Source organism: Euprymna scolopes, chromosome 42, assembly GCF_053919585.1.
Source record: "Euprymna scolopes isolate OS-2025 chromosome 42, ASM5391958v1, whole genome shotgun sequence".
Lineage (NCBI taxonomy): Eukaryota > Metazoa > Mollusca > Cephalopoda > Sepiida > Sepiolidae > Euprymna > Euprymna scolopes.
Genome location: NC_136523.1, coordinates 68,161,471 through 68,186,173, shown reverse-complemented (window position 1 = coordinate 68,186,173; position 24,703 = coordinate 68,161,471). Strand labels below are relative to the sequence as shown.

General features: G+C 38.6%; 1 protein-coding gene across 3 annotated transcripts in view; it reads right to left on the bottom strand.

Annotated features, from left to right (window-relative positions):
* The window catches only part of LOC145267126 (uncharacterized), a 545,487-nt gene that overhangs the window by 204,889 nt on the left and 315,895 nt on the right, over positions 1 to 24,703 (bottom strand). For 2 of the 3 annotated variants that reach the window (XM_080123160.1, XM_080123161.1), the window contains 2 exons: positions 8,938 to 9,039; positions 5,626 to 5,724 (listed from right to left, as the gene is read on the bottom strand). In XM_080123160.1, the coding sequence (XP_079979286.1) occupies positions 5,626 to 5,724; positions 8,938 to 9,039 (201 nt within the window). The remainder of the gene's footprint in view (positions 1 to 5,625; positions 5,725 to 8,937; positions 9,040 to 24,703) is intronic. The other variant, XM_080123163.1, reaches the window with a different exon arrangement.

Genomic DNA, 24,703 nt, shown 5'->3' with positions numbered 1-24,703 from the left:
GTTTTAATTTAGGAGGTTGTTCGATATCATTTGAATAATAAATAAATACTTAACGGTTGATCTGGTAGTTGTTTTAAGAATTCATATTTTATCTCATCTGGTCCCTCAGCCATGTTATTGGCTTTTTTAAAATGAATTCTTTAGTTCATGGATGGTAAAAGATTTGTTGTATTCTTCCTCATTATTACTTTTAAAGTTCAGTTTGTTTGTTTTTTCGATTCCAGTTTAATAGTCTGGAATTTTTTATTGTAAACTTTGGATGATGAATTATTTGCAATAGTATCTGCAAGCATGTTGGCCATATCTATTTTTTGGGTTATTTTGCTATTGTTTACACAGAGTTGGTTGAGAGGGGAACTGGTGTTTTTTTCTTGATATTTTCCATATCATATTCCATATGGTTTTGTCTTTGATTTCATTGATTTTGGACACAAAGTTCTTCCATGATTCCCATTTGGCTTCTTTTATTGTTTGGCATGTTTTTAGCTCTGCATATTGTTTAGTTGTTTAAATTCTGAGTAGTTTGTGGGGCCGATTTTGTTATGATGATTTTGTTTTAGGTATGCATTCTTCAGCTATTGAGATAATAGTATCTGTAAAGTGAGTGATTGGATCTTTCTCATGTTTTCCAGGTAGGAGTTTGTGTTTGCATAATAATTTGAATTTATTTCAGTTAGCTTTTTTAAGGTTCCAGCCAGGAATTTTTGAGGTTATTTCAGGACAAAAGTGTTCTAATATTATTAGGAAGTGGTCACTTCCACAGGTGTCCTTGTGCACTGTCAAGTTGTAATCCATAAAGATACTAGGATCTACAAAAAGGTTAATTGCTGAGAACGAGTTTGTAGCAAGGTGAATAAAGGTTGTTTTTTTTGTTATATATGCATGGGTTGTTGTTGTTGTTGTTGTTGTTGATAATATTTTTTATAATGATTTCTTTTCTGTCAGTGTCTTAGTACCCCAGCTAACATTATGACTGTTAAAGTCATCTAATTAGAAGGGGTGAAGGAGTTAGTTGATAAGTTTTTATATTTTGTTTCATCTACAGGGTCGTTTAGAGGTAGATAGATGGAGCAGATTGTAACTATTCTATGTAGGGTTGTTGCGACACCAATTGTGTTAGTTTGTAGATTTATTTGGCTTTGTGCTGTGTTTTTGTTAATGAGATGTTCCTTCAGAAGCTCTATTTGGGTTATTTGTCATGTGGTTGTATTCAGGGAAGCTATAGAAATTGATATTTTCATATGGTTTTAAAAACGTCTCTTGTAGATATATTATTGTAGGGCAGAGATTGGATATTAGAAGTAATTCATTTTGATTACACCTCTGCAATTCCATTGCATTATTCTGTTGGTCATAGTTTAATTTTATGTATTTGATTTCCTTTACTGAGAATAAGGGATTGTTTTCTACTATTTGATTATGCGGGAGTTGGAGGTTATATCATCTGTTTCCAAGGTTTTAAATTTATTCTGGTTTATGGTTCTTGTTTTTGACGTGGAGCAAGATCTGTCGTTTTTGGATTTTTCATTTATTTTCTGTTTGGTTACTGAGAGATTTAATTTTTCCCTTTCCAGGGTGTACTAGGGGTTTGTTCATTTGGTTTTAGGATGTTGTTAGTTTTGGTGGGTTTTTTATTTGAAAGTTGTGTTTGGTTTTTGAGGTCTGGTGGGATTCTACTTTTAGCTGTTTGGGAGTTATCATCAAGTACAGCTTGAGTTGATAGTAATTGCCATAAGGTGGCCCTCAATGTCTCAACTAGTTCTGGAAGTGTCTATTAGGGTATTGATTCCCTTTAGTTCTATGTTTTCTGTTGTTTTTGGTTGCATTTGCATAGAATCTACCTGGTTTTGTCATGGAGGTTGATTCAAGGATCTTTCTGACTTCAGTAAAGCTTATGGTTTTTGTATATTTTAATTCATTTATTCTTTTTCCTTTGATCCAGTTTTGGCAGAGAGGTGAGTATGCTGGATAGTTCTAACTACAGTTTGAACATTTTATGTTTCCTTGACATTCTGTTTCCTGGTGTTCATTACTGCTACATTTTGGGCATGCTGTTTTCCTGGTATAGTATTCTTTGTAGTGGCCAAATTGTTGGCAGTTTAGGCAGGAAAGCGGGCTGGGAATATATGTTTCTACTTTAATGTTAATTTATCCAATTTTGATTTCAGTTGGGGGAGTGGGAGTATTGAAGGTTAATATGTATTGGTGTTTATTGTTTGTTCGTTTCTTTTTATTGTAATTCTTTTGGTGGCATAATTTTTTGATTTTTTAGGTTTGTTTTTATTTCTTCTAGAGAGCAGTTGTTTAATTCTGGACATTTGATAAATCCTTTTGAGGTGTTAAGTGTTTTGTGAGGGCAGTTTTTAATGTTTATATCATGGAACGTTGTCCATGTTTAAATTTTTTGGCACTATTTTTAGTAGATGCTTGTACAAGTAGAGTTCCATTTTTTTTTTTTATTAATTTTGCGTTTAGGTTTTTGTTTATAATTTTTGGGATTAGGAATAGAAACATTTTGGTTATTTGTGTATTGTCTTGCGATTCTACGATTATATACTCAGGAAAAATTGTATTTTCATCTTCATCGCTTTCTGCGTTTGAATCTGGATGGGGTCTTTTGTTTTTTTTTTTTTGGAAGTCATATGAAGTATTATTTTCCTTCATCATCCTTGCTGCCCACCTTCCTTGGAGCCCTATATTGGGAGATGGTTGAGGAAAATCCATTCGCCGAAGCATTTCAGGGATACAAGGATGATATACTCAAACAGTTTAAGTCCTCAAAATACCAGCATTTTGTTTGAAAATGCATTTTCCAATAAATTAAATCATGTACATTATAAGAGTTTTAAGCAAATAAAGTGATAAAAATGTTAACATTATAAAATGATGTAGTCGGTAAGATTTTGTAATGAGTCCCCACCCCCTGATTTGTAAAAGCTTGTACCACTTTTGTATTAAGAATTTTTTTATGAAATTTGGAAACTAACCCAAGAGAGATGTCACTTTTGATAGTTTGGGGTGTGCAAAATACTTTTGATCGCTTGTTTTTTATTGTGTGAAAAAAAAAAGACTTCAACATGAGTATTGAAAATTTTGAAAAAAATATTTTTTTGAATACCCACTAATAAATAAAATAATCTTTTTACTGTTTTTAGCCATTAAATGTATTATTGTATGTTGTTTTCTCTTGTGGTAGCTAGCAATTTAAAATGATGACACCCTGAAAAAAAATCGTTTTTGTAGTATTAGTAGCATCAGCAGCAGCAATAGCACGACTATAAACAAACTGTTTTTTTTTTGTTGTTGTTGATTTTTATTCCAGAATTAAAAAAAAAAATAATTGAATATATGAATATAATATAAATATAAAAAATATTCTTAGATGTTTAGTTAGAGCTATTTGTTATCAGAATATTAATTTAATCAGAGTATTCGGTTATCAGAATATATAATTATGAAAGCAATCCCAACATGAAATCTCTCACAATATTCCTAGTCAAATATTTTAAATATTTATATGGTTGGAAAGACAAGAAAATAAGCTTTCTAAATGAATAATTTGTGTGCACTTTTATCTATTGCATTAGTTTTTAATGGTGAATTAAATAGTGTTTTGCTTTGAGCAACCGAAAACGTGAAATGATTTTTTTGGTTCACATGTATGAGCGGTACCGCTCATCTTTTTTACAATTTTTTAGCAGATTATCAGCAATAATGTACTATATTATAAAAAAATGAAAAATTAAAAACAAAAAATCAATATTTAAATATTTGTAGGGTGTCAATTTCTAGTAAAATTATTAAATAAACGTTTTAAACTGGAAAGTTTAAAAAACAAATAATGTATTACTTGGTAAAGACATAAAATGTAATTGAAAATAAAAATCAAATTCATTCAAAATTTGTGAACAATTTTTCAGCTTTAGGAATTTTTTTTAATATTTAAATAGGTTGGCAAAAAATACTTGATACTTTTCAAAAACATCACATTTTCTGTTAAAATAACATCATTTGTTTTAAATAAACTTTATTTTTGTCTGTTTATCTTCATTCTTGTATAGTTTTACACCCTTATTTACTTTTTATTTTTTTTTATTATTCTTTAATTTTTACTTGTTTGCATATGTAAAAGTAATTTGATATTCAAAATCCAAACCATAACATTTTCAAAAGCCAATAGTTATGAACCATGAATCGAAAATATGAATGCCAAACGCCCTCTTTAAAAAAAAATCCCTTAATTCTATCTTATATCTAGGTATGAGTGGCAAGCCTCCTCCTACACTTTTCTTTAGCCCTAACAATAATACTAAGTTCGAGTGGCAAGCTCTCCACCAAACAAAATTTCTCTGGACGCTACATATAAGCATATAAAAAAAAAAATAGATCCTTCCTTAAAAATACACATGATTTATCTCCCATAAAAAATGAATTGATTAACTGTCCTAAATGCTATTTTACATAAAATTTATGTGAAACTAACCTCCATTCTAAATTCTAAAATTATTTTTGTTTTGTTTCTGTCAAATATTCAGTTGGTTCACACATAATTTCCCTTAGTCCTAACCAAAAGTCAGAATGGCAAGCATTCTCATCCTCCCATAATTGCTCAAAGGCCCTCTTAAAAGTACACATAATTGTCTTAAAAAAACAAAAACAAAAAAAAACATGATTTTTTTCCAATAGAAAAATGGTTAACTACCCTAAAATGCTAGAATGGTCCAAAATGAATCATTTTACATTAAATTCTAAAATAATTTTTGGTTTTCAGGATGTTCACATGTAATTGCCTAAAAAAGTAGAATCATATTTTGGAGAGGTGGTAAGATAGGGTGAGTAATGGAAGGTGTTAGTCTACAATAATACCAAAGAAATATTGTAATATATTCATTTTTAAACAGTCATAGATTTAGATTTCAGTTTTTTGTACATAAAATGCATTACAATTTGAGTTCTCTAACTTCTTTTCTTTTAATGGATACATAGCATTTTTTAAAAATGGCAGCATATTTATATCCATTTACTGCAGATTATTTGGAAACCATTCATTTCTGGAGATTTTCAGTAGCATATTCTAATTCATAGCATAATAATACACTTATATGGTAAATTTCATTACTTAATCTTCTGTTTTAAGCATGCATAAGCATGTTATAGCATTTTTACTGAAAAAGTAGTGCAAAAAAATGTGACAAAAAAAATATGGTTTTAAAGAGGGAAAAATATCCAAACATGTGAGGCACAAAAATAGTCATAACTTTTTTAATTTTAATCAGATTTTTAAAATTTAAAAAGATTCTTTCTTTGCTCATCAAGCCCTTTCTATAAACCAATATTGAAATATTTTAAACTATTTCAATTTTTTTTATGTGTATTGTTCATAATAATTATTAATGTTGACATAAGAAGCACATATGTAGTTAATATATATACTTTTATTAATATGAAAATGACAATATCCTATAGACACTATCAAAAAAAAAATTTTGATAACATAAATGAATCTAATGTGATTTTTGTTATTACAAAAGTAATATTAGATTCATTTGTTTTTAAATGTTCATCAAATTTGTTTTTAAAAATGATAAAATTGTTTACACATCATTTAAAAGTCTGATTACTTACTTGGGTATCAATTTGAAGGAGTTGTCATACACAGTAATATTTTTTCCATCATGAATATCTCTCTTCCTTTGCATTGATGTATTGCGATCCATTTCAAAACTTTCAAAAATAGAAATAAAATTAAATATAACTGCAACATATAAAAAATAGCTAAAATAAAAGTCAGTAGAAATTTATAAAAAATGTAGTTTTCCAGGAAATCAAGTCTTTTTGTGTTAAAGATTTTTTTTTTTTCACACTTTATTCATTCTCTGGGTGGCCACAATATTTTCTTCATCTCTTTCTGATTCAATCTGCAGAACAATACCATCATACTAGATATGAACACACCATGTACAAAAAGAAGATGTCTCTCTGTACAGGGGATCTACACATCTTATCAAATCAATAGTTAGAGAATCTGAATTAAAAATATCCTATCATGAAAACAGCACAAAAAATTGACCAGACACAATTTTTTCCAATAAAAAGGTGCTTCTTTCCAAGCAAATTTGCTACCCACCACCTCAGCAGCACCTCATAGTCCTACTCCACTCAATCAACATTAAACCGACTGCTGCCAACACTTTTCTACCAAGGTTGTACAGTCAGAGGGTTTGGAAGGAGTCAGACTTGTAAGAATGCTAAATGTTGAGGTTGGTTTTTTAAATTTCCAAAGCATCAACAAACAGTCTGAATATTTGAAAACATTAAATTAATGAGTTGGCATGTGAATTTTTAGAATACTAGGATTTTATGCCTTCTAGCTTTACAACCAGGCTTCCTACCCGACTTAAACACCAAATCACACACACTAACTTTATTCTCCTACACCAAACACCTTAATGAACATTGTGCTTATATCTGCGACAGTTTTCCATGTGGAAGAGACATCTCAAATGGAGACTCTGAGTGGTCTTTTATGTTTCCATGATGCTCTTATTTGCAATGCCTGCCATCTTTGCCCTTCCATCATTCTTACCATCAATCATCATTGAGTGAATGTTGTTGAGATAATTTTGAAAAAAAAATTACAAGATCTACTGTTCTCATTTTAGATGCTAATTTCCTGATATTTTGACTCTGAAACCTTTAAGGTGCATTTTTATTGAACTCTGGAATCTATATAAAATTTCAAACAGAATCCTTTATTGTTCTAATAATAATCCTTAATGGTGACTTCTTTCTTTTTGTACATGGTGTGTCCAAATCTGACAGACAAATTATTTGCAAAGAACTGTTTCAGATTCCACCATTTTTAATCAGGGCTACCTATTTCCAGAATTTTTCTCTATGACTGAAAATACTTAAAGTGATATCCACATATGAGGTGCCTTAAATAAGTTTCCAGACTTTTTTCGTATAAGCACTTTTATTGATAGTACACACATGAAACTCTAATCCCTTTCAAAGTAATCTCCTCTTGCTGCAATACACTTGTACCAGTCCAACAACTGGAAGGCCCCATCGAAGTCCTCCTGTGTGAGCATGTCAATGACCCTCATCACAGTCTCTTTCATCTCCTCAATTGTCTCATAACAACAGCCTCTAAGGTTTTTCTCGAGCTTAGGAAATAACCAAAAAGTCACTGGGAGCAAAGACTGGACTATAGGGAAGTTGAAGAACTGTCTTGATGCCCATCTTCATCAAATAGTCTGTGACGAGGATGGAGTTGTGGACTGGTGCTTTCAAGCAAATCTTCCCATCTTCACTTCCTTGCAAATAATTGGGTGTACAGTTTCCACACTGGCTTCAAACTGTGCATTTATTCTGTATAGACACATGGTGGCCCTTATCCATGAAATTCTTTATTTGGCCAATCAACTCTGATGTTCTGACTCAGACCATGAGAGAGGTGGTAGGAGTAATCCTGGTCTCTCACAAACTCCCAGCCTTTCTTGAATCTCTTATGCCACTCAAAAACTGATACCCGATTCATGCAAGATGGTCCGAAAGCAGTCTAAAACATTCCATATGTTTCTGTGGCAATTTTTCCAAGTTTGAAATAGAATTTTCTTGCATATTGTTCTTCTAAAGTGTCCTCACATCCAGATTGCATTTTTGAAATTCACCGGCTGTGACAATCAGGCTTTAGTAGGGTGTATTCCAATTCCTTGTGTAGCTGTTCATTTGAATATGAAATCATAAAAATTGGTCAGTCATCTCATAAGATGTACAGCAATAACATTTTCAAGAGTCTATGATAATTTTAAATGCCTATACACAAAAAGGCTGGAAACTTATTTAAAGCATCTCGTATCTGTCTGAAAAGTTTTTCAAGAATGTTGATGCCAGCCGGGCAAGTGGTTCCCAAACCATTCCAGTCATTGTGCTTACGAATCTATTGCCAGAACTTGCTCCTTACAAAGTTATTCAACCATTAAAGAAAAAATGTGTTCCATCTCATTGGAAAATACGAACTGATCACTGCATTTTTTTTTTTTTTTTTTTGCATGAGGGTCACCACTTATCAAGGCCCGAAGGCCACTCAGGGATAAGGGTTATTGCGTGTACAGTAATCAATGAGATAGTATTGTAGTAATCATTAGTATTGAGAGTTTTGATAGAGTGTCTTACTTAAGGGGGCGGTTTGTAAGAAGTTTGTTTATGTTGGACTTGAAGACGTCCAAGTTGTAGTCAGGTGGGAAACAGGCAAGCGGCAGAGAGTTCCACTGGCATGCAGTTCTAAGAAAGAAGCTTTGCTCATGGAATCTACATTTGGATTTAGGCACACATAAAGAGTGGGGAAAATTATTGACAGTAGTTTCAGCCAGACAGGTGTTTCTTGTGAAAGATTGGCGAGGGGGACAAGGAATTGGAGCTCAGACGAGCACCTGCCATGGAAATAATGATAAAACAAAAACAGGCTCGCAACGTCTCTTCTGTGGGAGAGAGGTTGCAGGGAAGAGAAAAGGGCATCCCCCACTAAACCACGAAGTCTATTTTGTACTCTGTCAAGGCAGGATAGGCTGTTTTTAGCAGCTCCTGCCCATATGTGGCATCCTTGGATGTACTTGGTTTTTATACAGATAGAGAATTGCATCAGTAGTGAGATATCTTCTGGAGCAGTAGAAGGATCCCACCATTTTCCCAGCATCTCTGGCAACAGATTTGATGTATGTGTTCCATTTCAGATCAGGAGTAAAGGTCAAACCCAGAAGCTTGTCAAAACATGGAGCCTCACTCACCTCAGCAAAAACAATCTACTCAGTGACAAGCAATATAAATTTTATCCTCTAAGATCAACTACTGCTGTGTAGATTCTAATATCATATAGGATTAGTGAATTTCTCGATGGGGGTTTTTTCTTTGAAAATTGAAATGACAACTTACTTTTTGTATTCTATTTTCACTCTGTGGTCATATTCTAGCATTCCCTGTCGTCTGATTTCTCGAAGGTTATTGCTTGGACTACCAGGCTGATAATGTAAAGGCCTATATAAAAAAAAATTTTTTTAAATAATAAAGATTTAAAAACATTAACTTTTTATATTTTTTTATTTTTTCCATTTTCCTTTTTATTTTTAAAAATATTTGAACTGAAATAAATACTAATTTCGCGGAGTTTTTTTAATATTTTGCAAAAAAATATCTATAAATATTAATTGTAGTATTTTGTTTTATAAATAAGTAGCAAGATCTGTGTCCCAGCATTGTCTGAAAGAAATTGAAAAGCATTATTTAAATATATGAATCAATTTCATTTCTTCCGTGGCAAATCACATTTATCTTGGAATGACAACACCTATTTTCCAAACTCAAGCTCTTGTTTTCTTTTTTCTCTTAGATACTACTCCCAGTTAGAGATTAATCTGCTTATTTTTGGTTGCAAATAAACCAGAAAACAGCGGATGGTTTATTATTTACACAGAGTTGGAATCGAGAGGCAAACAAAAACTATATAAACTGTTTACTGGAGAGGTGCTATAAACTTCTAGTGTCAGCCTGAGTCATTGTTTATGGGTGGTTTCTAATGTTTTTGTTGTGGGGACATACACACCCTTATAACCGTTAAGATGGACTTGTCCATTAGGCATATAATCAGCAAGTCTACACAACTCAATGAGAGCTATCCCGGATGCCGTACAAAGATGACTCGTCCCAGACTTACTAATCTTTTCTGTACCAGTAACCCTTGCTTGATTTGTATCAACAAATGTTCTTATTCTCACTAAGTCGTTCTATTCTTACTTTCACCCTTTCTGACTCGACTACAATAGCGACAAGGATGTAAAAAAATTTTTTTTAAAGAACCCACGCACAAAACTTCAACTTTCAAACGTATGAAACGTACGAAATGGTCGCAAAATTTCTAAGTTACAACGCAAAACCACAAAAGTTCAACGACGGAAAATTTCAGTGTGAAAAAAAAAGTCTACAACACTTAAATTTATCTACTCAAAGAAATTTTAAGTAGAATTTCTTTTTTAACGCTTGCTAAAAAAAAAAGTAATCTTGTTTTAATTTGCCATAGAACGTGTCGACCCAATTGTTTATACAAATTACACATGAACTGTGTTCGTTACAACTCTACTTTCAACTGAGTCCTTGTTTGTTTCGTTCACCACACTCTTTTCTTCTACCTCTTCTTTTACACACGTCCGTTCGTTTTTGTGACTCAAACTCGTCTCTCTTCCCGCTTTCCTCCTCTCGTTATTTATGGAATCAGGGTACGAGATTCTCCGAGATTCCACGAGACTTTTTTCCACATAAACGCATGCGGGCGCCATCTTGATTCTTAGTAGCCACTTTCTCCACACTCCCCCCTGATCTCATGATCACAGAGACGACAGGGGGGGTGGTGATCGCCGCCGTCAGGTGCTTCTACGAAGGGGGACAGTGCTGCTCTCGTCTTCGCGTGCGCTCTCATCCACCGCCTGATGGTCGGGGAAGGCTTCATCTCCGTGGAGGTTACTGATATCAGTCACTGCTTGATAGGGATGGTGCAAACCAAAGCGATGGCCCACTCGTCTCAGAGTCAGAATCACTCTCATCGTTCACTGGAGGTGGTACATGTGTCGCTGGCCATAGGTCCCTAACGTGACGGGGTACGCCATCAACCTGGACACACTGCTTACTCACCACATCGGTCACTGTGCCTCGTTTATACTTGTCAGTACATCGGTTTCCTGGCGGCTTCACCCAGACAGCATCCCCTTTGGCATATCGATTCCGTTCTATCTCAGTGGCCACAGTTGTATCAGGGTGGATTCCTTTTTCTCGGACACGGTACTGATAGATTGCATTTGCAGGCGCCGTTCCTGGAGAGACGCCATCCTTTGGCATGAGATTATACCAGTACACAGCTTCTGCGATGGTGCACTGCTTCCTGGCTGCAATTGTTTTGATGCTGCAATGGCTTCTCTCAGCTATACCATTGCCAGAAGGCACATAAGCGCATCTAAGCCGCAGCCGCACACCCCATTCTTGTAAGAACTGCCTCATCTGATGGCTGCAAAAGGCTGGGTCGTTGTCCGTCAGCACTTCATCGGGCGCACCTCTTTCACAGAACACGGATGACAGCTGGCGAATAATGTTGCAAGAGTCCTGGTGCCCGAGGAGTCTCCAGACTGCGAAACGTGTAGGCCCACAATCGATGAGGGTAAGGAAGTGGTTGCCACCGTAGTGTGTGATGTCCATGCCCACTCTCTGCCACTTACCACTCACTCCTAACTCCCCTTTCTTCCATCGTGCTGGAGCTGGGTCGATGGATTGGCAGGCCTCGCAACTTTCCACCACTCTTCGGATATCTTTTTTTCCTACTCCCGGATCAATCATCTGGACAAAGTACAGTGTCCACTTGATGCCAGGATGTCCACACTGTTGATGAATGTCCATGATGCGCGCTGCATCCACATTACACACAACTGCTGCACATGTGTTTTGCAGATTATCAGCATCTCTCCGAGCACCAGCCATTGTCGATCCACGTTTGCAGTTCTTCTTCATACTGTTCCCTTAGCCACATGGGTGGGGGATATTCCGATAACCGGTTTCGCAAGGATATTGGTGGCTGATCGTTTGACCACTTCCAAGACGCCGTCCATGCATTGGTGTTTCTATCATACTCTGCATGAAAGTCAGGCTCGTCGAGAGTTATGGCAGCACAAACATGTTCCTCACATCGGGAGAACTGTACCTTGCCGGTTCTGTCCACGGTAATTCCACCCAGTTGTGTAATCAAGTCCATACCCAGGAGTAGGTCGTACCCGAGAAGCTCTCCCTCCATCACCAGGGCTCGCACGGCTACTGCAGGCCCGTCGTTGATGCTTGCGCGGATAATGCTCACCCCACAAGAGGCTAGTGAACCTCCGCCTACAGTTAGTATCAGAATTCTCTCTGCTTTCCAAGTGGCACAGCATATCTTGCTTACGAGAGTCTGGGTGCACCCAGTGTCCACAAGCGCGAGGCGCTCGCTTCCATTAATGTGTATGCTTACAGTGGGTAGCGCCCTGCTCAATGACGATCTGGGGAGAAGACTGGCGCTGTAGCTTCTTCCCCTTGCCCGTTTCCCGGACAGGTGCGGGCCAGGTGTCCTCGTTTTTTGCACTTGTAGCACTGCGGCCCGTCAAGTTTCCGAGTTGGTTGACGTGACAAAAGACAATCACGGGCCAAATGGTTGGGTCCTCCACACTTATAGCAGGTTGTAGCTGCGCCCAGGTCCTGCAATCCAACCTGTGATGGTTGTACAGCTGCCACTTGGTCTATAGTGTTAGGGCTTTTCTTTAGTATTGCTCGTGCCCGCGCCAATACTTCCGATATGTCCATCTCGTCCACTTGGGATGAGGAACAGAGCAGATCTTCCACACTCTTAGGTAATCCTGCAACAAAGGCGCACACCAAGCCTTTGTCTGACATCCCTCCAAAGAGGACCGATAGCTTTTTTAGCTCAGCCAGATACACATCCACCGTTTCCTCGGGATGTAATTTTCGGGCCATGAATTCCTTCCATGCAGTAATTGGATCTAATGCAAATGCTGTAAAAAGGGCGCGCTTGATGCAGGCAAAATCTGTTTTTTCCTCATCAGTCAACTGCTGGTATACTGCATATGCTCCCCCAGTGAGGTGCATTGGGACCACGCATTCTATACGCTTCACCCCACTGAGCTGACATATTAATTCTGCTTTTTCCACCCATTCCTGCACTGAGTGATCAGTGCTACTGCCATCAAACAGGGGAATTAGCTTGGGGTCAAATCTTGACGTCATGCCGGAATAGCTTGTGTTCGTTACAACTCTACTTTCAACCAAGTCGTTGTTTGTTTCGTTCACCACACTCTTTTCTTCTACCTCTTCTTTTACGCACGTCCGTTCGTTTTCGTGACTCAAACTCGTCTCTCTTCCCGCTTTCCTCCTCTCGTTATTTATGGAATCAGGGTACGAGATTCCCCGAGACTTTTTTCCACATAAACGCATGCGGGCGCCATCTTGATTCTTAGTAGCCACTTTCTCCACATGAACTTTATGTTGGAAGATTTATTTTCTTGTGTTACTGAAATTTTGGGAAATGAATTCTTGTTTTATGACAAAGTGGTTATTGTTGACTGACTAGTTGTTTGTTTGAACTGTACCGAGAAAAAGAAAATAAAAAGAGATAAAAGCGTAAATATTCTTTTTACGCACTGGGAAGACATTTTTTGTTTTTGATGATTTGAAAAAAAAAATTTTTTTTCGTTCTTCCTCATTTTTTTTTTTTTTTGCAATGGCACGCACGTACACTGAAAGTAAATGAAACATTTTTTTTTTCTTTCACCTGTCAATTTTTTTTAAAGCACTTTAAAATAAAGACTCTTTTCGTTGTTGGATAAATTTTTGCTTGTCAGCGGAGTGAGAAAAGATACTGCTCGTGCAACAATATCTATTACTGAAAACAGGAACCCAGAATAAGTTTTTTTTTTAAACCGTAACTTTGCTGAACATAAGTCGACTTGTATATTGTATGTGTCATATTGTATTGTTTATTTCATGTTGTATATTGTATATAGTATATTGTACTATATTTTTTTCTCTACGGTAAACCAAAAATCTGTCTCCATTTCCGAACTATTAGCATATCTGAGAAAAAAGGAACACGTGTCAACAAGTAAATAAGTGTATGCAAAATTAATCTATAATTTTTGCACTTCTGCTACAGTTACTGAAGAGTATACTAGTCCATAAATTATTGTGCATCTTGCTGTGAGTTCCATTTAAGTTACAAATTCCCTTATAAAAGAATAGAATTTTTTTTCTCTTCGAGAAAATAAAATAAAAAGAGACACAATGGAAGATGTGAAAGAGACGATAACAGGTCTAACTGAATTTCAAATGGACCAGCAAAGAAGAGCTGACGATAGACTACAGCAGGCAGAAGAAAGAATGATCCAAATGCAAAAGAGAGCTGATGACAGATTCTTTGCATTGCAAACAGAACAGAAAGAGAGAACTGAAGCACTACTCCAGGTTTTAATGAATAGGAATCAAGATACAGAGCATTTCCCCAGAGTGCGGTACTAAATACAATAAATAATTTCACCTACTGTCCTGAAGAAAATCGAACGCTTGAAACGTATTTCAGATAGTATGAAAATCTGTAAATATCGACTGTGAAAATTAGGCAGACCAAAAAAAAGTCTGTTTACTACTCAGCAAATTAGGGGCTACAGAACACGACAAATTCGTCAACTATATCTTGCCACAAAAGACTAGCAATCTGACGTTTACAGAAACCATTAAACAACTAACTGAACTATTTAGCCCGAAAAAGACGTCATTCCACAGATGGTGGAAATGCTTGAATCTTACGAAAAAAGACCATGTGGACTTTCGCCTCGATTGTCAACAAACACTGTGACGATTTCAAATTGTCAGAATTGAGCGCCAATGATTTCAAGTGCCTCATATTTGTCCAGGGTTTAACTTCGACAAGAGACTCTGAGATCCGTCAAAGAGTTTTGTCAAAACAGGAAAGTGAATCAGGCTTAACTGAACAAAAGCTGGTGGAAGATTGCAAAAGGATCATTAGTATAAAGAAGGACTCAAAGAACATCTAAGAAGCTGGTATTGCACACATGAACAACATGCAGAGAAGAACCACGGGGTACTTTCCAAAAATCAAAACGGAAACTGGATACTATCTTCCACTCAAGCACGAAAGACAAGGTAACTAGACGCCTTCAACCCCTTGTTTTCACTGCGGAAACTTGCATTGGTCAAAGGATTGCCACTTTCGCACCAAAGAATATTTTAATTGCAATAAACTAGGACACAAAAGCTCACACTGCAAACGGCAGAGGAAAAGTAAAATTCGGGTTCAACAGATGAGAATGAATAAGAAAGACGAAAATAACAGTCGAAAATACGTCTTAGTTAGAATTGTAGACAAGGAAGTTAAATTGCAATTAGACTCAGGATTGGACTTATCGATAATAAATTTACAGATGTGGAGAAATTTAAATAGGCCAACTATGCATAAAACTGGCAAGTCAGCAAAAATGGTAACTGGATAAAAAATTTTGAAGGAGAACTATAAATGTCACTTTTAATGGTACAACGAAAAAACTGAAATTATTTGTGCTCAAGAACACAGAAAATTTATTTGGGATCGACTGGTTTCAGGAATTAAATTCCAAAAAGTAGAATCGTTTTCTACAGAAAAACAAGACTTAAAGCTAATCTGAAAAGGTTTTTTCCTGAATTTTTTACAGCGGGGCCAGGGTAAATGTAGGAAAGCAACAGCCAAATTTGAACTGAAACCCGATGCAGAACCAGTTTTTAGGAAAATAGGAACATACCATTCACTTCGCTAGAGAAAATCAATGAGGAACTTGACAGACTAATCAAGACCGGCATTTTATCAAAAGTGGAATTCAGCTCCTGCTGTATACATTAAAAAGAAATCTAAAGAAATCCATGTTTGCACTGATTTTTCTCCTGGGCTAAACGCTGTCTTGAAACACTACCATTACTCACTGCCTAGTCCTGAGGAGATTTTCGTGAAACTCAACAGAGGTAAGATCTTCTCTAAGATCGATCTCAGTGAAGCTTATCTTCAGATTCCAGTTGAGTAAAATAGCTCAAAGCTACTTTGCATAAATACCCACAGTGGTTTATACAAATTTGAGAGACTAGCATTTGGGGTCAAAGTCGCTCTGGCGATTTTCCAAGAAATAATGGATACTATGCTAGTATCCTTGTTTACGGTGCTACAACCTGGACACTCACCAAAAGATTGGAAAGAAAACTAGACGGCACATACACCCGTATGCTAAGAACAATTTTAAATATATCTTAGCAAAATCATCCCACGAAGTAGCAACTTTATGGCAACCTACTTGCCATATCTAATACCATCAGAGAAAGACGCCTACGATTTGCTGATCATTGTCTGAGGAGCAAGCATGAATTGATGAGTGATGTATTGCTATGGACTCCACGACACGGAAACAAAGGACGACCTAGATCCACGTACATCTAACAAATAGCACATGACGCCAACTGTGAACCTTAAGATCTGAGGCAACTGATGGAAGACAGGAAACTCTGGAGAGGAATAGTCACATTGGCCCGGGCAAGGAGCCCGTCATGATGATGATGATGATGATGATGATGCTATTAGACAGACTCGATTTCCCAACTGTATACTTGGACGATATAATCATCAGCAAATCCAAGGAATAACATAGAGAGAAGAACATGCAAAAAGTATTTTCACGGACACAGGATTTCGGTTTCAAAGTCAAGGAAGGAAAGTGCGAATTTTTCTTAGAAGAAATTAAATACCTAGGATACATAATTGACAAAGAGGGAAGGAGACCAGATCCTGACAGAACAACTGCAATAAAGAACATGCCAACTCCCGGGAACATCACCGAACTACAAAGCTGACTGACCAACTATTACCAGCCATTTATTCTCAACATGTATAATCTTCAGCCCCCACTTAACAAACTTTTGAAGAAAGACAGTACTTGGGAATGGACATCTGAATGCCAGGAGGTATTCAACAAAATAAAAACTTCACTGACGTCTGACCTATCTCTTACACATTACAATCTAGAATTAGGTATCATAGTTGCCAGCGACGCAAGCTCTCATGGTGTAGGTGCTTGCATATTACACAGAATGCCAGATGGAAGCAAGAAACTAGTGGCACATGTGTCACACACTTTATTACCTTCAGAAAAACGGTACTTGTGCATTTAACGAACCAGACGTAACTCAGCATTTGTCCGACGCATGACGTCAACAGCCGGATAAAACCGAGCGTTGGCGATTAAGCAGATGAGAATTTCGCTATCAATTGGAAGAGTGTCACAACTCAAGAAACGCTTATTTGAAGAGAGTTAAAAAATTTTGTTTTAAAAAGATAACTAACGAAATAATAATGAATATTACAAACCTTGCAGACCAGCTCCAGACCCCCAGAGGCTGCACTAAACTTTTGCCAGCAACGGAAATTGTTGGCAGAAGAGAAAAGGTGTTTACATTTTGGCCAGGATTGTGTACTTGCAAAGAGAACAAGCCTTTCCGACGGTTATGGTTGCAGATCGAGAAGTAAGCCCTCACAATAATATTTGCAGTAACAAAGTACCATCGTTATTTGCATGGAAGATTTTTCAATTTGCAAACTGACCATAAACCGCTCCTAACTATCTTCGGATCGAAGAAAGGACTATCTGTGCATACAGCAAACAGATTGCTGAGATGGGGTACGATCTTACTCAACTATAACTTTAAATTAGAATACCTACTCTCACAAAAAAATTGGTCATGCTGATGGATTGTCAAGGCTAATTCCAAGTCAAAGCGAACCACTAGAAGACACTGTGATCGCTTCTTTAAAAAACGACAGCGAGATCAAGAATCTGATGCTTAATGTGATTAAAGAACTACCAGTTACCCTACATGAAATAAAATGCGAAGCCCAAAAAGATAAATTCATTTGCTCCACAAAACAGAAGATCATGGAAAAACATTGACAGATAATGAACATTTTCTCCTTGTGTGACAATGTGCTATTATATAGTGAAAGGGTGGTTATACCCAAGACTTTACAGAAACGAATATTAAGAGATTTTCACACAGGTCATCCAGGAAAGAATGAAAAGCCTTATGCGGAGTTATGTATACTGACCAAATATGGATTTAGACATCTCAAATTTGGTGGATTCTTGCAAGGGTTGTTCTCTAGCAGCTAAAGCACCACCAATCACCTACAAACCAATGGCCAAAGACAGATTTGTGGCACTATAACTCAGTGCCACGGTTGTTAACACATTCTTCAGCATGTCCGGATGGTAAGCATAGAGATACACAGAAATGCAGCCTAGAATTCCCTTTCCTTTATCAGCCTCTTTTTCAACCAGACAACATGGAGTAAGCACGCATTTTTCTGTCTCTCCATAAACAAGAGGGAGCCCCCCCCCGCCTCTCATCATTAGTTAGGTTAGTTAGTTTAATTTTGAAGATTATTAAGTGTAAATTGTTTTTGTAATATATATTGTATACATAATGTAAAATAAAATAGTTAATTATGTTTCATAAATATTACGATTGTGTCGTGCTGTGTGTTTCCTTGTGTCTGCCATAAATGCCTTCATTAAACAATAAAGCGGTCTGGAGGATGAAGAAAGAAGATTCCAACCAAAATGCCACCAGGGTGAAGAAGTCATCTTGGGAGAATGAAGGAGCCACACCGTGGCCACCGAGAGTAAGAAGACAGTGTGACGTCATTATCAGATTCACTTGTAGGTACATGATCTAGGCTATCAGCAGCAGTTTCGTCTACAGGGTGGTCAAAAAGTCAGGTAACATTTTAAAGAAAAACGATATTAGCAATACACGTATATTTAAGTACCATACATTGAAATATAAAATGAAACAAACATGAAATATGTTTATTTTGTTAAACAAATAATATTAAACGAATAGAGATTATAATGGATCATATTGTTTTTTCTACCTTTAACATGTTACCTGACTTTTTGACCACCCTGTAGTTTTCAGTTTGCATGGTTCAGTTAACATGGTTTATTCTTGTGTGTAGAGGCCAGAAAGGAGTTATCGCCCTTTCGCTCAGACTTGGCATAAGTGGAGTTATCCCCCTTATAAAAGAGGCGAATCGCCATTATGTGTTTACACTCATCGACGGCGACACGCTGTCGGATTGGGAAACCAGCTTGCTTAACGCAAATTGTACATGGCGCTACGAACAGGATTGTCACTTTAAAACGTGAAATACTTATATCGCAGCATTGGACTAAATATCGTTACACTATGGAACAAGAAAACGTTCTCCTATTACGTCAACTAGTCGAGTTACAAAAAGAAAAAATCGAATTACGGAAGGACATCTTACATGGACGAGCGAACACGTCGCAAACAAAAAGAATGCAGCGACCTTCTATAGGTCTGGACTCAACAGATAGCGAATGGGCACTCTTTTTAGACACCTGGTCACGGTACAAGGAGATGTGCAGACTCGAAAATCCAGCTGTAATTCGAAACGAACTGCGAGAAGCATGCACACCGGAAACGAACAGGTTACTTTTTGAGCTCATTGGACCAGAACGACTCAACAATGAGGCAGAAGAGTTCCTACTTTGCCAAATACGACTGGTGGCCGTTCGAGGCTTACACAAGGAAGTCCACCGGCAAACGTTTCACTCCATGAAGCAAAATGAGGGTGAGTCAGTGACCCATTTTTTATCGAGGTTACGTGGCCAGGCGAAATTTTCTGAATTTAGTATTCAGTGTCCGAACGAACCCACTTGCCGGCAGCAGGTTAATTACTCAGACGATATGGTTGCCAGGCAAATGATGGCAGGGTTAAGAAATATCGAACACCAGAGAAGGGTACTGGCAGAGGCAGCTACACTTCCTACCTTGGATCTAAAGTTTTCACGGTTGGTTTGCCTGGAGGCAACAGACGAAGCAACTCCACACTTTTCTGATACCACACAACCTCTCACGATATCTGGGGTACAAAAGTCGAATCAAGTACAACAAATGCATGAGGCAAAGGCCCTGTCGAACTCACGGGACACCAAACCTTGCAACGGTTGCGGAAAAACATCACACCGAGGTGGATCGATGAACCGGAAAGATTGCCCAGCAGTGGGACTCAAGTGCCACTTTTGTGGAATAGTAGGGCACATTAAAAAGGTGTGCCGGAAAATTAATAGATCCAAAACGGAGGCTATAAAAAGCGGGGAGTCGTTCATGTTTTGCACCACGGATAAAACCCCTACTCACAGACACAATGAGAGACAACCGGCGAACATTCCTCACCTTGAGTGGAATGGGAAACAGTTCCAGGTGGGCGCCCCAGAACTGCCCCCCTCAGTTACAGCAGAGGTAACTGTAATGAACAAGTGCCATGCGACCTTTGGAAGGGTGCCAAAGAAGCCGATGAAAGTGAGCACCCACGCCATCCAAGCCTTCGCGGACACAGGAGCCCAAACTTGCTCTGTTGGCCCCGAGATTCAAGGACTCCTCGGGTACCCAAATGGGTACTTGGTTCCAACTACCTATCGGATAAGGGGTATAACAAATAGCCAGTTACACATCAAGGGGGTCCTGTTTTTACATATTAAGGTGGGATCAAGAGAAACACGACAGGCAGTGTATGTGTCTGACAACACATCCGGGCTCTACTTATCACAAACGGCACTTAAGGAGCTGAAATTATTGCCATCCAATTTTCCTACATCATTATCGCAAAGCAGCTCAGCGGAAACAGAAGAGACGGCCCCTTGCGGGTGTCCGCGCAGAACACCGGCTCCGAAGAAACCAGCAGCAATCCCATTGGAACCAACCGACATTAACAGAGAAAAATTGGAGCAATGGCTAAAGGAACATTTCAAGGCCAGCGCATTCAATACCTGTCCACACCAACCACTCCAAGTAATGAAGGGTAAACCCTTAGAAATAAAATTCCTCCCAGATGCGACACCGACGGCAGTCCACACACCAATACCTGTCCCCCATCATTGGAAGGAAAAGGTGAAACAAGATATAGACCGTGACGTGGCACTGGGGATAATCGAACCCGTACCGGTAGGCACACCAACTACTTGGTGCTCGAGAATGGTGGTCACACCAAAAAAAGATGGATCCCCAAGGCGGACGGTGGACTTACAAAAGTTGAACGAGGCGACCATGAGGGAGACGCACCACACTTCATCCCCATTCAATCAGGTCTCGGTAATACCTGCACATACCAGGAAGACTGTACTCGATGCGTGGAACGGTTACCACAGTTTACCGCTGTCTCCAGCTGCACGAAACGCCACCACGTTCATCACTGAATGGGGTCGATACAGGTACTGTCGAGCCCCTCAAGGATTCCATGGATCAGGAGATGGCTACACCCGTCGGTTTGACGATATCACCATGGACATGGCTCGAAAAACTCGGTGTATAGATGACAGTCTCCTGTGGGACAACTCAATGGAATCCTCATTCTGGCACACAATTGAATATATAAACCACTGCGCCGATAGAGGGATTGTGTTTAACCCAGACAAGTTTCACTTTGCTGACATGGAAGTGGAGTTTGCAGGGTTTCAAGTAACAGCGAACGGGGTCAAACCCACAAAAAGAATGACTGAAGCCATCCTGAGCTTCCCCACCCCGACAAATATTACTGGGGTTAGGTCCTGGTTCGGACTCGTAAACCAAGTCTCTTATGCATTCTCACAAGCCGAAGTTATGGTCCCATTCCGAGAGTTGCTGAAAACAAAGGACAGGAAATTTTATTGGGATGAGACACTGGAACAGGTATTCCAAGAGTCGAAAAAAATAATAGTGGAAAGAATTGAAAAAGGCATCCAAACGTTCGAAATGAACAGAGCAACAGGACTCGCGACAGACTACAGCAAAACAGGGATATCGTATTTTCTGTTTCAAAAGCATTGCAGATGTGAGGGGGAATTAAACATGAGTTGTGGGGATGGCCATTGGAAACTCATCCTGGCGGGATCCCGTTTTACCAACGACGCGGAATCACGATATGCACCAGTGGAAGGTGAAGCCTTGGCTCTGATCTATGGGTTGGAATCATGCCGCATGTTCATACTCGGATGCCCAGACTTGGTGATTACAGTGGATCACTTACCGCTCGTAAAGATATTTTCAGACCGAGCCCTGGAGAATATAAAAAACCCACGCCTGTTAAACTTCAAGGAAAAGTCACTCATGTATAAATTCAAGATAAAACATCGACCGGGGAAACTCAACTTGGCCCCTGACTGTGCATCTCGGTACCCAGCGGGCACCCCACCAAGAGACCAGGACCAATCCATTGACACCGCAGTCAAAGCCGCCCTAACATCGATGTACGAGAATGATACTATGTTAAGAGCCATCACATGGGGAAGGATTGTGGCTGCAGCAGCCACAGACGAAGAATGCAGCACTTTGAAAGAGCTGATTCAAAATGGCTTCCCCCAGTCACGTAACAATATCCCAACCGTAGTTCGAGTCTTCTGGCCTATGCGTGAGGAATTATATTGCCTGGAAGGAGTGATCATCAAGGGGAACAAAATCCTAATACCTCGACAACTCCGCGCAGAGATATTGGAATCTCTTCATTCCGCTCATCAGGGTGTGAACGGAATGCTGGCGAATGCGAGACAACGACTATTCTGGCGCCAGGGTTGGATGCTAACATCAGGCAAACAAGAGCCCAGTGCCGCACGTGCAATGAAATCGCACCGTCTCAGCCCAGGGAACCCTTGATGTCCCCAGCAGACCCGGAATTTCCATTCCAACAAGTGGTGGTTGACTTCGTCCAGATGCAGGGTAGACACTTTATGGTATACGCAGACAGGTATACAGGATGGGTTGAAGTGGCCCTAATGACGTCGGGAAGAGCCAAGACGGTGTGCGATACCTTGAGGACTTGGTTCTGTACCTACGGCGTACCGGAAGAGATTTCGTCGGATGGTGGACCACCATTTGAATCCCAGGAATACGACTCCTTTTTGAGGAATTGGGGCATACGAAAACGTACCTCATCAGCGCATTATGCCCAAGGCAATGGCCGCGCAGAGTTAGCCGTCAAAACCGCGAGACGTATACTGGCGGACAATACGGACAGTTACGGATGCCTGTGCCATGATCGGGCAGCCAGAGCACTACTGACCCATAGGAATACGCCTGTCCAGGATCTGGACATGTCCCCGGCCATGATGCTGTATGGTCGGGTCATTAAAGACCACCTTCCTGTCCTGCGGGACAAATACCAGGTTCGAAAATAGTGGACAGAAATAGGCAAACTAAGGGAAGTAGCAATGGCCAAAAGACATATGAGGAACGAGCAGTATTACAACCAACATAGTCGCCCACTCCGGGAACTCCAGGTAGGAGATTACGTCCAGATCCAGAACCAGGACGGGAACCACCCACGTCGATGGACAAAGACAGGGAGAATCGTGGAGACCCAGGGGTACCGACAGTACCAAGTCCGGGTCGATGGAAGCAATTGAGTGACATTGCGCAACCGTCGGTTTCTCCGTAGAATACACCCGGTAGTGGATGGCCCTCGTAACATCAGACAAGAAATCCCGAACCCACCTATAAATGTGGAGACCCCACAGGAACAACCTCCGGAGGAGGCAATGGAGGTGGAACAACACGCCGACACGGAATCCCCAAGCGAGCATGAGGAAGAAATGGAAGTGGAAGATACCACGGGAGGAAATACCCAAAAATACAGTCCTCCTCCGTTAAGGGAACCGTCAAGTCGGAGGACGAGAGCCCCAAGGGGTTTGTCGCCGCAAATGCGGGGGAAGTCGCACGGATATTTCTCCACATAAAGGATGACCACAACAACTTGCTTTTGTGGTCACGAGGGGGAGGGGCATGTAGAGGCCAGAAAGGAGTTATCGCCCTTTCGCTCAGACTTGGCATAAGTGGAGTTATCCCCCTTATAAAAGAAGAGGCGAATTGCCATTATGTGTTTACACTCATCGACGGCGACACGCTGTCGGATTGGGAAACCAGCTTGCTTAACGCAAACTGTACATTGTGTTGTTCCAAATTGCCGGGGAAATTATCCAAAAGGCCCCAAAGTACATATATTTTCTTTTCCTAAAGAGAAGGAACAACTCTCAATTTGAATACATGCCATTAGAAGGGAAACTTTTATTCCAACCAAATATAGTAAAGTCAGTAATGTTATTTGTTAATAATTAAACGTGTATTTAATTAGAACTGTATTCCAAGTACTTTCATAACGTTCGATAACATTGTTAATATAAATTAAGGAAACAACACTATTTATTGCTAATACAGCAAATATTATGTTGATATTTTTAACTGTTTATTTTATTATAAGGCGAAAAAATCTATTAGAAAAAATGTAACATGTTTATCTCGAAAAGTATACAGTGTTTACCGATGTATTAGAAAATTTAAAATGGCGCCCGACTCTCTCTTTGAGATCGTAAGTTTGGGAAAAGGAGTTATAAATAAAAAACTAGACAAAATACTGTTCAAAACTCGCTCAATATATGTTACCATAACATAGGCTGGCATATATTCGGTGGGGTTTTAATAGTATTTTGTATATTTTTTATTTTTCACTACTTTTCCAAAACTTACCGTCTCAAAGAGAGATTCAGGCGCCATTTTTCAACACATCGGTAAACACTGTATGTTTTTCGAGCTGAATAAACATGTTACATTAAACAGAAACACTAGAAAATTATCCAGTTAGGTAGAAAAGTAACTTATCTTACCTTTGATAACATTTATTTGTTATGTATTTGTTTTTTGACAACTTTTTCGAATCTATGTGTACAGTAATACAAACCCGAAAAAGTCTATCAGGAAGGTTGAAAATTTAATTTAATTTTTTTTTTTTTTAGTTTCTAAAATTATAAACAAATAATTTTTACATGAGAATAATTGTCAAAATTGATTGTTTCTTTTTAGAATTATAAACGCGTGTACTTTTTAAAAAGTGGTATTTTAATCAGATTATTATTAGTAATTCTGAATTACTAATTCTTTGCTCACCCCCCCCTTTCCGATCCTTTTTCCCGCTTCAGCTTAGTGTCTAATCGATAATAATCTGATTAAAATACTTTTTTTAAGTACACACAATTTCATT